At 41.1% G+C, this 12613-nt stretch overlaps 1 protein-coding gene across 4 annotated transcripts in view; it reads left to right on the forward strand.

Moving 5' to 3' along the window:
- Positions 1 to 12613, forward strand: part of ACSL4 (acyl-CoA synthetase long chain family member 4) — an 87663-nt gene that overhangs the window by 35013 nt on the left and 40037 nt on the right. For 2 of the 4 annotated variants that reach the window (XM_053891268.1, XM_019426837.2), the window contains exons 3-4: positions 11089 to 11328; positions 11568 to 11745. In XM_053891268.1, the coding sequence (XP_053747243.1) occupies positions 11101 to 11328; positions 11568 to 11745 (406 nt within the window). In that variant the 5' untranslated portion in view covers positions 11089 to 11100. Of the gene's footprint in view, positions 1 to 898; positions 1530 to 10800; positions 11329 to 11567; positions 11746 to 12613 lie in introns of those variants that run through there. The other 2 variants (XM_019426836.2, XM_053891267.1) reach the window with 2 other exon arrangements.

Genomic DNA, 12613 nt, shown 5'->3' on the forward strand with positions numbered 1-12613 from the left:
GAGTTGACTGAATGGTTACAGGATTTCAGTCTTCAACAGACTGATCAGTCTTTGAGTTCTTTTATTAGTCTCACTTATAAAGATGTATTTAATACTGAAGAGCAGAGTGAGCTTTAAAAAAAAACAAAACAGGGTCATCCAGTTTCACATGGTGGCCATGGGGTTGAATTTTAGTGACTTACTTGGCCATTTTGTAAGAAATAAAGATTACATTGTTGCATAATTTTTAACAGTATAAAGTACTGGGTAACTACATTAACAAAGAACTAACCTGTTAGACTGGCTCCTCTAGCAAATGTGGAGGGTAAGTCATGTGGCAAAAAAGGTATAGTTGCAAAATTCTCCCTGCTACACAAAGTTATTACTATGGGAGTATTACTGCTGGTCACAGATTTTTTTTTGTAATCTATACTTGTGGTTTGTATTACTTTATTGTTGACAAGTAGGTAACATGACAGGAGATACAGTCTGTGTAACTTTCACTTGGACAAAATACATTTATTATAACTAAGTTAATTTGATTTTTAAAATTTTTTTAATGTTTGTTTATTTTTGAGAGAGAGAGAGAAGCAGAGAGAGGGAGACACAGAATCTGAAGCAGGCTCCAGGCTCTGAGCTGTCAGCACAGAGTCCAATGTGGGGCTCAAACTCATGAACTGTGAGATCATGACCTGAGCTGCAGTTGGATGCTCAACCGACTGAGCCACCCAGGCTCCCCTAATTTAAAGTGAAGTTCTGTAACCCAATTATTTTTGATTAGCATCTGTTAAAACCATAACTGTGTTCCTTTGGAGAAAAATTACCTAGGCAATAGAAGACTTTACAGACAAAATTAAAGGCTACGCCACGGTGCGATGCGCCCCCTAATTCAGCAGCAAGGTTTTGTTTACAGGGATCTGTAGCAGTTAATTTTCAGCAGTAGCTGCAGAACATTGAAATGGGCACTGTGCTATCTACTCACCCTTTATGGCACTGAACCCTTTTTTATGTTTCTCCAAACACATACCTCTCGGAACTTAGTTTTTCTTCCCTTTTCCAGGTGTCTGATAAAGTTGGATGGTAACATCATGCTTTGTCAGTATGTGGCCATTACTAGCATGGTTTATCCTCACAATTCCTTAAATGCAATCTTTGGGTAAAATCCATACAACCAACTCCTGACTTTTGAAAGCTTCATAATATTTAAAAATCAAGTGTGTGGTGATCACTTAAAATGGGGAATAGATATATAATTACACAATGTATGTGAAATGTGTAGGCAGCAACATTGGCTCCCAGATCTCCTCATTTCAACACATTAGATCACCTTATTTCAACACATATAGATAGGATCCCAATTACAAGATCCTATGACCTAGAAAAAACATAATCTGATGCATGCTGGGGATGTTCTTAAGGCATTATGGGAGGGAACTTTTGCTGCAGTGTGAAAGAGCATCTTCAACATGGCAGCTGAGGTGCTTTCTTTGCTGGGAAAAGCTGGGAAGAGACTGGCAGGATGGCGACTTCAGGAGTTAATAACTCTCCAGGTGATGAAGTAGACAGGCTTGGTTAATCTTGTTAGAGACGCACCCAAAGATCAGTCATAGTTGTGAGACGCTGCTGGTCAAAAAAAAAAAAAAAAAAAAAAATAGCTTGCTAGGCACAGGTGCAGTGTGTTGGGATAGGGCATGTATATGTTCACCCTAGGTCTTTGTTTCTGTTTTGCTTTTTCAGTTTTCAAATGTATTCTTCTAATTGCTATGTATCGGATTTAAAGCTTGATTGTACAGATTATGCCATATTGATTAGATTGGTCTGTCAATTTGAATCAGGTGAGACTTACAAGGGGCTGATGAATATATCTTTCACAAGATGATTCAGTCTTGCAGACTAACAGCAAAAGATCCTACTAGCTATTCTTTTAATGCCTTTTGTTTTCTTAAAACAGTAATATTTTTAAAGTTTTACTATTAAAATATTAAGTGAATTCTATTGTAATATAGCTCCTGTAAAGTTTGATTTCATTAACCAAATGCAGCTATTCTTTTAACATTGCATTTGAGCTTTCTCCTGTATGTTAATATCGTTTGGAACTTTTTAAAGAATGTGTGAAACAAACTAGGATTTTAAAAAAAGCACTCCACCCCTTTACAAAAGTCTTGGTGATGCAACATCTGTGTAGAAATATGATCTTTTAAAGAGCCACAGGTACGCTTTATCTGTTTAATCTCTTTGAAATTTTATAATTGTTTCCTGATTTAATGTTTAGTGCATATGGCTACTCCTTTTCAGAAGGCAACTTGTTTCTTTATTTGGTATTTAAATTATCCTTAAATAACGTGTGACTTGAAAATGTGATTTCTTCAAGTAGCACTCACACAGTTCATCGTTGGTTTTCAAATTGATGCCTTTTACATTTTGATAAAGTCCTGTGCAAGGACAGGTGAAGTTAAGTTGTCCTTATTGCGTATTTCAGGTTGGCAAATGCATGGGTCCTTGCTTGGTTTACTCCATTTTCTCAAACTTCTGAAAAAAAAATGTCTTGGCATTAATCGACTTCAGTTTATGAGTTTTTCTCTTTCATTCTTAAATTGATGTTGTGTCACATGCTTCTGGGGGAGATGATTTCTTCTTTTAAATTCAGATTTTGATCAATATGTAGTATGTGTTTACTTTGCATATGCTGAAGCTTAAATGTACCACTAATGCTTTTGTGTTTTAACCTAACTATCTGAGAGCGTTTGAAGTAACTGGAATGAAATACTTAACATTAAACTTGACCTCAGGACAAAAAGTAAAAGAAAATTTTATCTGATTTTCCACTAAGACTTCTAGGACTTACTAGATGCCTAAAGGGCTTTTTTTCCCCACCCATAAAAATGCCTTAGGATTTAGGACAGATCAGTGCTCAAAATTGCTGCCAGGATTTCTTCATACACAAGGTTTGTCACTCTCACCTATTTGGGTTATACCAGTATGATCAGGGTCACAGACAGTATAGCTGAAAGCATAGACTTTAAAATCTGTTAGACCTGGGTCAAAATCCCTGCTTTGCTGTGTCACCTTGGGCATATTATCTCTCTGAGACAGTTGCATCATCAGTAAAATGAGGGGACTACCTCAAAGGGGTTTCCTGAAGGATTAAATGAGATAATGCATCTAAAGGATCAAGCATGGTGCCTAGCCCATAGTAAATGCTCAGTATGTAGTTATTAATCTGATTTCCATGTGGAACGGTAAACATCAGCAGGGACAGTGAATTATTTTGTGACTGAAAAGGATGGCCTTCCCTTTCCTGGTTGCCATACAAGTGAATTACTTGATTTCAAGGAAGCACAGCTGAGAGTTCATGTCCTCTGGTAGGGCAGCAGTATCACTCTTCATACATGTAAGGACAGCATAACCTTTGTGAAAGGCATTGGTGAAAAAGCACATAGTACCAATTGTGTAGCCTTCAATGCTTTTCTTTGTTTTTTCTTTTAAGTTTATTTCCTTAGAGTCAGTGAGCTGGGGAGGGGCTGAGAGAGAGAGAGAGAGAGAGAGAGAATATCCCAGGCAGGCTCCACACTGCCAGAGTGGAGCCCCATGCCTAGCTCGAACACAAGAACTGTGAGATCATGATCTGAGCCAAAATCTAGAGTCTTACCTGACTGAGCCACCCAGCTGCCCCAAGACTTCAGGCTTTTATTTATTTTTTATTGTTTAAAAAAATAACTTTAATGTTTTATTTATTTTTGAGAGAGAGAGAGAGAGAAAGAGAGCAAGTGAGCAAGCTGGGGAGGGGCAGAGAGAGAGGGAGATACAGAATCCAAAGCAGGTTCTAGGCTCTAAGCTGTCTGCACAGAGCCCGACATGGGGCTCGAACTCACGAACCATGAGATTATAAACTGAGCTAAAGTTGGACGCCTAACCGACTGAGCCACCCAGGCGCACCCCAAGCCTTCAGGCTTTTGTAACAGCAGTCTTTCACTTCTGTGCAACAGGCAGATTTATACATTTTTTTTTTGAGAGGGAGAGAGAATCTTAAGTAGGCTCAACACCTAGCATGGAGCCTGATGCAGGGCTTGATTTCATGACAGTCAGATCATGACCTGAGCTGAAATCAAGAGTTGGATGCTTAACTGAGCCACCCAAGCGTCCCCATATTTTCTATTAAGTGACTAAGAACATGTTCAAATTTATTATAATTAGCACAGATTTTAACAGGATACCCTCTCATAGAATGTTGGCATGGACAAGTGATTTAAAATTTTTTTAAATGTTTATTTATGAGAGAGAGAGAGAGAGAGAGAGAGAGAGAGAGAGAGAGAGAATGTGAGGGGGGAAGGGGCAGAGAGAGAGGGAGACACAGAATCTGAAGCAGGCTCCAGGCTGCCAGGTGTCAGCACAGAGCCTGATGCAGGGCTTGACTCAACAAACTGTGAGATCATGACCTGAGACAAAGTTGAAAGCTTAATTACCTGAGCTATCCAGGCACCCCCCTGATTTTCTTTTTCTTCTTTTTTAAAATGTTTTATTTATTCTTGACATAGAGAGTGATTTTCTTTTTTAAAGATGACTAAGGTTGGTGGTCTTCAGGCTGTGGTCCTTGCATACATTTTTACTTTATTATTTTAGAGTAGTTCCATGTATATTCTTATTTTCAGTCAACGAATTTATTGAACTGCTAATGCTTGGAAAGACCACAGTAATCACTGTGGGTTCAGCAGCAAACTGTAAACCCTGTCTCATGGAGCTTATGTTCTAATGGGGATGTCAATAATAAATATGAAGAAGAAAGCATATGTCATATTGGTGATAAGTGCTAAGGAGAAGAACAGAGTGAGAAAGGGACTGCAGGTTGTTGGGGTGCAATTTTCGGATGGCTGGAGAAGGTGGTATCTCAGTAAAGACAAAAAGGTGATGAGAGAATAAGCTATGCAGGTATCTTGGAAGAACATTCCAGGCAGAGAGAATAGTGTGTACAAAGGCCCTGAGGCAGGGTCATGCCTGATGTGTTTCAGAAACAGCAAGTAACAGGTAGAACTATAACAGAATGAGCCAGGGGAAAGCATAGGAGAGGAAGTCAGAAATTTCAGAGATAGGGGAAAGATCACATAGTCTCATTGGGTAGAGTGAGGACTGAGGGGGTCCTATGGGGATCCTTTGAAAGGTTTTGAGCAGAGCAATGACATAATCAACCTTACATTTGCAGCAGAGCATTCTGGCTGCTGAGTTTAGAATGTGTTATAAAAGTGGAGGCGGGGAGATCAGATGGGCAAATGCATTTATTCAGGTGCAATGATAGTGGCTGAAACCAGTACAGTAGCAGTGGAAGTGGCGGGAAGCAGTTCACCTGGGTATGTGTCTTGTCAGAGCTGGTAGGATTTGCTGCTGATCGGTGTGGAATGTGTGAGAAAGAAGAGTGGAAGTGAATCTCTAAGGGTTTTTTTTTTTTTTTGGTCAGAGTGACTGGAATTACAGAGATGGGCAAGACTGGGCGGAGCAGGTGTGAGGCCAGATGATCAGCAGCTCCACTTGGACCATATTAAGTCTGAGGTATTTAACTGATAGGGATCTGTTGAGGAAGAAGTTGGATTGACAAATCTGGTGTTTAAGGAAGACCTCCAGGCTAGGGGGGAAAAATTGGAAGTCATCACCGTATATATATGCTATCTGAAGCTGTGGGACTAAATGGGATCCCCATGGCATGGGTGGAGAGAAAGACAAGAGGAGGGGCAGGGACTGAGGACTGTTGCATTTAGAGGTCAGGGAGATGAGGAAGAAGCAGCAAAGAAGACTGAGAAGGAACAGCGAGAGAAGTCAGGAGAAAACTGGAAGAACTGTGGTCTCCTGGAAGCCAAGTGAAGTCGTTTCAGTGAGGAACAGAGGGGGCAGCTGTGTCAAAGTCTGTTGATGAATCAAGGGAGAAGTGGGAGCCTTAACTGACCTTGGGATGTGATGGCATGGAAGTCATTGGGGCCCTCGATCAGAGCACTTTTGTGGAGTGGTAGTGTGTAAAAGCCTGAGTAGTAGGTTCCAGAGGAAATAGGGGGAAAGGACTGGGAGATGAAAAGTGTAGGCAACTCTCAAGGAGTCCCGAAGAAAAGAAAGGGGGCTGGGGCCAGAGAAGAGCTTCCGAGAGAGGGAATGGTTTTTAAAGTGACAGAGGTAATAGCCTGTTACGATGCTTATGGGAACGATTCAGTCAAGCAGGGAAAATTAACGGGGTGGGTGAGGGAAGAGTCAGTGGAGCAGCACCACCAGGTCCTTCTCAAATAGGGGTGAAGGGGGGATGCTCAGCACGTCCGGTTTTTTTCTAGCCAAATTCAGCTGCATGGGTGCACGTGCACACTTCAGTGGAGGATTGGATTCAGCCCAGGTGTAGTTTAGCTGAAGAAGTACAACAAAATGGGAGAGGGGCCAGAAACTCAAGAGGGTATTCCAGAGACTGATTATTATTGCCCATGGAATGTAAGCTGGCCATGGGGAAGGATTCTCCCAACAATGCCACCAAATAGCACAAGCAGTATTCCTGTTTTATACATGAGCTTAGACAGAGATACAGAGCTTGTGAGAGGTCATATTACCTGTTCAGAGTCACACTTCATAGCACATACGAGGTCAGACCCAGATCTCCCACCTCGGTTTAACCCATTTACCGCCCAGGAACTCAGCCTTTCTCTTCTGCAGAGGACATATCCCCGTAATGCGATAGCCAGGGGGTGAATCTTGAGTTGCTAAACCATCATACGCATGTGACTCTTACAGTAGAGCTACATGCTAGTGAAGTTGGCTCTGAAAAAATGCAGTTTTCTCATTGACTTAGATCCCCAAAGTGGAGCAGGATCTTACATGGAAAGCATCAGGCACCTGCTACCCTACTGGCCGGTTCTCACCTCCATCCTGCGCTGTTCTGCTTCCGTCCATTTGCTCATCCATTTGTTCTCTCTGATAGGACTGTCCTCATTCTCCACTCTTTTTCTTTTCCTTTTCCTTTTGAAAACCTACCTATCTCAACTACTATGGTTTTTGTGAAATCTTTCCAGCTGGTTCTACTTCCTCCTTCATCTCTTTTTCCCCCAAAACTGATGCAGTTCCCCCCCTTGAATATGTTTAGCCTTTTGTTCTTACTGGAGGTGTATGTACACACACACACACACACACACACACACACACACACACAAACGTTTTAAAAAGTTTATTAGTATTTGTTTTTTTTTAGTCATCTCTACACCCAATGTGGGGCTTGAATTCATGACCCCAAGACCAAGAGTTGTATGCTCTTCCAACTGAGCCAGCCAGGCACCCTTCTTATGGGATATATTACATTCTACATTTTCTATGTATTTGTGAACTGATCTCCCTGCCCCCTACCATACATATGAACACATGTGTAATGCATGTAAATGATTGAGGCATGTGTGCTTTACTCATCTTTGTACTAAGGGCTCAAAACTTACACAGAGTAGGTGTTTTCTTCTTTTCTTGAAATCAATTTATCAATAGACCTGAATGTAACCCTGGAAAACCTTTGGCAAGGAAAGATTTTCAGATGACAGGCGACGCTGGGCAGAGGCTGGCTTGAATGAGCAACTGACCAGGGGACGGGCCTCAGCTGTCACTCATTCACTGAAAACGCCAATGGTTCAAACATTCAGCTGAACTGGGGGTTCCAAGGAGTCCTGTCAGGGGCTGTCAGTCCTCCCCTCCCAAAGCAGCTCTGCGTTTTCCTTTTATCTATCTATCTATCTATCTATCTATCTATCTATCTATCTATATCTATCTACCTTTGTATTTTCATGTTCATATAAGATTTTATTCCAGTAGATGACCCAGGCCCCCCTCATCACCACCAGAAAGAATTTGAAAACACCTGAACTAACTGATGTCTCAGAGCTCTCCTCACCTGGATGTTCTTTGAGGCTTGTCTGCTGTGTATGTGTTGTGTTGTGTGTGTGTGTTTACACCAATGTGTCTCTGTATTACAAGGATTAAGCAAAAGACATTGTCCTACTTCTGAGCCTTAAGGCAAATATGTGTAAAAGATTAATAAAAATGTATAATGCAACTAATACAATTAGATTATAAACCCTTCAAAAGCTGTCTATATATCTTCAGCCCCAAGTCTGACAATGTCTCAATTGAAGGTCAGGTGGTACTCATTAGGGCATAATATCAATTCAGAGACTTTTTGGGGGGACTTCTGGTACTGTCTCTGACAGTTTATGTATCGAAGTAAGTATTGTTGTGTCTTGAATTAATTTCCTTTTGGTACTCCTTTCTATTACCAGTAAGGAATTATTTTTTTAAAATTATGTATGTAAGTGGGTTATCATCTATGACTACCTTTCAAGATTGATAAGAGAGTATTACAGAATATTTGTTCTAAGAAAAAGGTGTTGGGTTTGATCAGGTTGAGAACTACTGGTCCTTGCTGTGGACTTAGGGGCTTAGATGTTTAGAATATCCGTAATCAAGGATTGAAATGAGTGGTAGACATTTCAAGTGATGTAGGAAGTTAGAAAAAGGAAAGATGATTGTGGATTTGAGTCATTGTGAAATGAATGATGGAGGATTGTTAGAGGGGATCTTGCATATTGAGGACCAGACACCATGATGGACACTTGACATAACTTGTTTTGAAGAGATGAATGACCCGACTTGTCAGACCAAGGCAGCAATTTCTAGGTAGGGTAAATCCCCAAATTTAAAGTCGGAAGGACCCCAGGAAATCATATAAGCCAGCAGTTCTTAGTTCAGAGTTGGTGTCACCCTTTGGGGTTTATGGATGGATTTTAGGGAACTCACAAACCCCCTAAAATCACATAGACCCTTTTGCATATCTTGGGTTTATAGGTCGCAGTTGGATTCTCAAAAGGGTCCATCACCTCTAAGAAGTTAAGGGCTACCGATCTAGTTTGATTTTAAGCTCAGATAGCTTGTTCGGCTCAAGCTTCCACAGCCACTTGGTGACAGAGATAGGGACTGAAACCCAGGTCTTTGTTCCTGTAGTTTCTTGCTCATCTTGCCCCACTAGGTTGCAGGGCATAAACTAAAGTGGAGGCAGGATTAAGGTAACCACTTTATGGTAATTGGTGTTAAAACAAACAACTGTCCTGGGTTCAATAGGTTCCACCAGAGTTGCAGAAGGATGGGCTTCATTCAATTTGTCTCCTTAAAGTGAACTATTATTTAAAATTTTTTAATGTTTATTTATTTTTGACAGAGATAGAAAGACAGAGCATGAGCGAGGGAGGGGCAGAGAGAGAGGTAGACCCAGAATCCGAATCAGGCTCCAGGCTCTGAGCTATCAGCACAGAGCCCGACACGGGCTCAAACCCACAAGCTGTGAGAACGTGACCTGAGCCAAAGTCAGATGCTTAACCGACTGAGCCACCCAGGTGTCCCAAAGTGAACTATTATTTTAATTTTTATCGCTGAAATATTCTTCCACTCACCAAAATAGCTTTCTCAGCTGAAGGCAAGCTCCCTGTGAGTTATAATCATCCCTGAGGCCGGTTCTGCCATTCCTTTCCAATTGGCACTCTCTTTCTGACCTGCAGAGGCCCCCAGTTTTCTGTCTGATTCAATCAGATCAAAATTACTTGGTCTGATTTGTCAGATCCTGCACTACCCGTAGCCTATTTAGCCAACATGTACTTACTCTATGCCCCAGTCAGTCTAGTGTCCTTATGGGCACTCCCACTCTCCCAAAGCTCTTTCACTCCTACCTCTGCATCTTGCCATGTGGTTTCCCTGCCCGGAGTGCTCTCCATTCTTTCTCCTTAATTTTCCAGATCCCCAACATCAGGTCCACTTTAAAAGTCTACTCTTCACAGAGCTCCCTTTAGTTACTGCTGGCCATTTTGCACTTCCTCACGATGTCTGTCGCATTGTTTGTACCGCATGCCACAGCACTTAGGTGTTTCCAGCAGGCTTTTCACTGGAAATGCTTCGGTGGGCACTTTGGGAGCAGGCTTCCAGGAAGTCCGGGGTGGGACTTGGCACACTTCACCCCTGGGTTCAGCCAGAGCAGTTCCACTTTGCTTGCATGTGTGGGACGTTGGCAGGAGTTTTTATTCAAAGGAGTGGTTTGTTTCGCCGCCCCTCTCCCTCCAAAACATTTGAAAAACACTGGCTCTGTCTTGTGTGCAGATGGCCTCATTAGCGGTAACTGGTAATGAGCGAAGGCCGGGACTTACACTACTTCGGACCTCTTTCTGACTCCTCCTCCTCCCAGGCCACGGGTGCAATTTTGAGCACAAAATGGACACTTAGTAAATGACTTTATGATTGTATTGTTCCACTTTGGGGGACTGGAGATAATGCATAGCATTACCGCAGAAATTTACCTTGATGAGGAACTCAGAATAGTATCTCTGGGTTGAGCATTGAGAAGTAAGCCTTAAACTGGTGGATTTCTACCCTTTGGGCTACAAAACCCATTCCTGTTTAAAACTACCTGGTTCACATGGGCATACTTAAGAGAAACCTCATCATTGGCATTCCCGAAGTTTAGCCAAGCTGAAATACCACATCCATGCATTCGTGTACGCATTAAAGTAGTGTCACTTAAGTGACTTGCAGAGTGATGGGCAGAATATACCTAAAAACCAAAAAAATAAATAAATTGAGAAGTTTATGGTAATAATGATTAAAATGGAAAATGCCAGTCTTTCAGACCAGTTATTTCAACTTGCTGTATCAAATCAATTATATAAACTACTGAAGACCTGAGTATTTAAATCAATGTTGCTATCAACTTGTTAATACTCTTTTGTTTTGTTTTTGTTTTTTTTTCCTGCTCTCTGCCTGGTTCATTGTCTTCACCTACAGGTGTACTTTATTGTCGGCTTCCAAAGATTACTAACTTTTATCTGTATCATTAAAATTGAACTGCCTTGGCTATACTCCTCTTACTGCTGCTTCCATTATTGCCTTCTTCAGCAAAATAAGGCTTTCTGCAGCCAAAGAATAACAAGAAATAAACACCATTGTAGAAGCCTTGCCACTATGAAACTTAGGCTAAACGTGCTCACCATTATTTTGCTGCCTGTCCACTTGTTAATAACAATATACAGTGCCCTTATATTTATTCCATGGTATTTTCTTACCAATGCGAAGAAGAAAAACGCTATGGCAAAGAGAATAAAAGCTAAGCCCACTTCAGACAAACCTGGAAGTCCATATCGCTCTGTCACGCACTTCGACTCGCTAGCTGTCATAGACATCCCTGGAGCAGACACTCTGGATAAGTTATTTGATCATGCTGTGTCCAAGTTTGGGAAGAAGGACAGCCTTGGGACCAGAGAGATCCTAAGTGAAGAAAATGAAATGCAGCCAAATGGAAAGGTTTTTAAGAAGGTATAGCATTTCTGTGCTTTTTAATTTGTTTTAAGGGGAAGGTATGTTTTTACTTTATCATAAATCAAATGCATGTTAAATATGCTGCCATTCCATTTAAATATGCTGCATAACAAATTCTCAGAAGGTGCTCATGGCTTCTGTATATTCACTTAAAGGCAATTTTAGAGCTCTACACTTTGGTATTTTAATTGCTTGCTTGAATGTACTAATATTCAGAGAATGTCTCTCCTTAACAGTTAATTCTTGGGACTTATAAGTGGATGAGCTATCTCGAAGTGAACCGCAGAGTGAATAATTTTGGTAGTGGACTCACTGCATTGGGACTAAAACCAAAGAACACTATTGCCATTTTCTGTGAGACCAGGGCCGAATGGATGATTGCGGCACAGACCTGCTTTAAGTACAACTTCCCTCGTAAGTGCCTTGTGTTTTTGAAGGGGGACAGAAAGGGTTTTAGTAACATGTGAAATTGTCCTGCAACCTTATTGTTTTCAAGGTAGGTGTTCTTTAGCAATTTTTCTGCATCCATTGTATCCATAAAGCAGTACGTAATGTAGTTAAAAGATATCTGATAATGCCTGTTAAAGTAATTTCTAAGAGCTAGCGTGGGAATTAGTTGGCAGCTGAATGGATAGAATTTAGGATTTTGCTTTTCAATTGGAAGTGAATTGTACCTGAAATATTTGGGACCTGGGGGTGTTTTTTAGGAAGTGACACACAAAATAATGATTAAAAACAAAAATACCGTTGCTTAGGATAATTCTAATTTGTTGCTTCACGTCCAGGGCATCTCATTTGACTCATTCTGTTTTACGTGTGAAATGAGCACATTAGATATGTTGGCCAGAAAGTAAAGTTGGGTGTCTTCCTGCTTCACAAACATTTGTTTTTGCAATTGTGCATGAAATGGTTTAAAAAAATTCTAAGTCCAGAATAGTGCCTGTCGTGTGCTAGGCACTAAGTTATTTACTGAATGAGGTAGAACACTACAGGTGTAGTGTAGGAATCAGGAGTTTGAATTTCAGGCAAACAAAAATGAATATGAAATGATCCCCTATGTACCCATCACCCAACTTCAATAAACAATAGCTTGTGAAAAGTGGCTCTTCTTACCCACGTCGCTGTTTTGGTTACGAGCCTAGAGCTGAATTTCCAATCCGATCTAGGTTTAGCAGATGTCCTTTGATACTAACTGGTCCTGGTTTCAGCCCATGTTTCCTTTCTCTGGTAGCTCCTAAAGACTAGATCTCCTTGGCCACCCAGTTACGGCTTAGAGGTCACT

Source organism: Panthera pardus, unplaced genomic scaffold (genome assembly GCF_024362965.1).
Source record: "Panthera pardus isolate Hobbes unplaced genomic scaffold, ASM2436296v1 HiC_scaffold_27, whole genome shotgun sequence".
Classification (NCBI taxonomy): Eukaryota; Metazoa; Chordata; class Mammalia; order Carnivora; family Felidae; genus Panthera; species Panthera pardus.